Here is a 2,400-nt window from a genome sequence, read left to right on the forward strand (position 1 = left end):
TATATATATATATATATATATATGTATGTGTGTGTGTGTGTGTACACACACATATATATAAATATATTTATATATACATATACACACACACATATATGTGTATATATACATATATATGTATATTCATATACATACATACCTATATATATATATATATATATATACACATTTATGTGTGTGTGTGTGTGCGTGCGTATATATTTATGTATGTGTATGTGTGTGAACAATAATATTTTCAACAATGTGTTGCAACTGTATCTGATTGTTCACAAGCTTCAGTACTATGTGTGTGTGTGTGTGTATGTATGTATGTACGTACGTATGTATGTATGTGTGTATGTATATTTACTTTATTACTAACATATCATTGTCGCATGATACAACGTGGAATCAGTGTTTGAAAAGAAAATAGCCAAGAGAAAGAACAAAGAAACCAAAGATCTAATTTCAGTGACGAACAATTAGAAGCTAACACAGAAAGTAAATTGCGAGCATTGGTTAAATGAATCTAAAAAGCAGTGAGAGGAGGAAAGCGCTCAAGCCAGGGAGACAGCATAGCTCTGAGATGCCTAAATGAAAATGAAGGACAAGGAGAGATGCTATGGTGGGCGAAAATCAGCAGAACAGAAAATACAGTGTAATGTTGAAAGAATGGGAGCCACTTGACATAGAAAGAGTTTGTAATTGAACATACAATGCAGGAAATGTTGAATAATATTATTATGGAGATATAAATATCCTAGGTCAGTTTTGCACAGCCATGCACTGTGTACGTGAACAATTTTTTCTGATGGCTACTTCAATGAATGATAAAAAAAAAAAAAGGCTCCATGTCCGTTACAGCAATAAGTGTTCCAGTTAATTCGATCAATGGAACAGCCTTGCTTGTGAAATTAACTTGCAAGTGGCTGAGTATTCCACAGATACGTGTACCTTTAATGTAGTTCTCAGGGAGATTCAGTGTGATGCAGAATGTGACAAAGCTGGCCCCTTTTAAATTACAGGTACAACTAATTTTTGCCAGCTGAGTGAACTGGAGCAACTTGAAATGAAGTGTCTTACTGAAGGCCACAATACGTCACTGAGAATTGAACTCATGATCTTACAATCATGAGCCAACCACTAAGTCATGTACTTGCAATAACTGCTGTCATAAAGGAAGCAGTTATTGAAGTAGTCATCGGCTCAAAGAGAAATTTCCAGACGACTTGAAATCGCTAATGTCAGTTCCAAATAATTTCTTTCACACCAATTTTAAAGAAAATAACTGAAATAACATTTGTATAATTCTACATTGGTCTTTTCAATGATGGGTGCACACTTGGTAGACCCTCCTGAAGGAGAACCATATTGCTTCAGAGTTCCTGGACAAGTTGATTACAGTAGTTTGCTCATCTATATGATGTTGATGCCGCAGAAGACCATAAGGCTGGAATATCAAGTTGACTAAAGCTTTGTGAGTGGATTTAGTAGACGGAAACTGAAAGAAGCCCGTCGTATAAATATGTGTTTATATGTACGTGTTTGTGTCTCTGTTTGTCCTCCCAACGTCGCTTGACAACCGATGTTGGTACGTTTACGTCCCCGTAACCTAGCGGATCATCAAAAAGAGACCGATAGAATAAGTACTAGGCTTACAAACAATAAGTCCTGGGGTCGATTTGTTCGATTAAAGTCGGTTCTCCAGCATGGCCGCAGTCAAATGCCTGAAACAAGTAAAAGAATAAAAGAATATATATATAGATATATATATTCTTTTGCTTGTTTCAATCATCAGATTTTGGCCAATAAGGATAATGATTTCGTTAAATTTAAATTTAAACTTAAATAAAAGACATGCAAAAAGGCAAGAAAAACAAAAAAATTTTTTTCGCTTCTTCAGCAAAAAAGGGGCGGCCGAGGGTGTGTGTATATGTGTCTGCATATTATAACACAGCATAAATGATGCTGTTAGATTAGATGCTAATGTGTGAACAGAACGTGAAGCACACAGAGTAAGAACAAAAAAATAAATAAATAAAAAGTGGAGAGAGAGAGTTAACTCCCGTTAATGACGATCGGAAGCAGAGGGCGTGCACATCGTTAATGACGTATCGATGCCGTTCAAGGTAAAACGCGAAAAGTAAAGAAATGGTCTCCGAGGAGAGGAAATAACATTCGATCTAAACCAACACAAACACCATTACAAGCACTCGCTGTGTGTGTGTGTGTGTCTCTCTCTCTCTCCTGAACGATGACTGATCTGAACGAATTCGGTCCCCTCGAGTCGGCGGAGACGTCGCACAAAGGTCAGTGTTTGCGACAGTTTTTCATACACACACACACACACACACATATATATATATATATATATATATATATATGTGTGTGTGTGTATATATATGTGTCTATATATATATG

The 2,400-nt window shown here is 36.1% G+C and overlaps 1 protein-coding gene across 1 annotated transcript in view; it reads left to right on the plus strand.

The window, feature by feature from the left end:
* Positions 1-2,049: 2,049 nt before the first annotated feature.
* LOC128250896 (rab GTPase-binding effector protein 1-like) overlaps positions 2,050-2,400 on the plus strand; it is an 18,669-nt gene continuing 18,318 nt past the window's right edge. The window contains exon 1 of the mRNA XM_052976931.1: positions 2,050-2,288. Within this exon, the coding sequence (XP_052832891.1) occupies positions 2,234-2,288 (55 nt within the window). The 5' untranslated portion in view covers positions 2,050-2,233. The remainder of the gene's footprint in view (positions 2,289-2,400) is intronic.

Source organism: Octopus bimaculoides, chromosome 26 (genome assembly GCF_001194135.2).
Source record: "Octopus bimaculoides isolate UCB-OBI-ISO-001 chromosome 26, ASM119413v2, whole genome shotgun sequence".
NCBI lineage: Eukaryota > Metazoa > Mollusca > Cephalopoda > Octopoda > Octopodidae > Octopus > Octopus bimaculoides.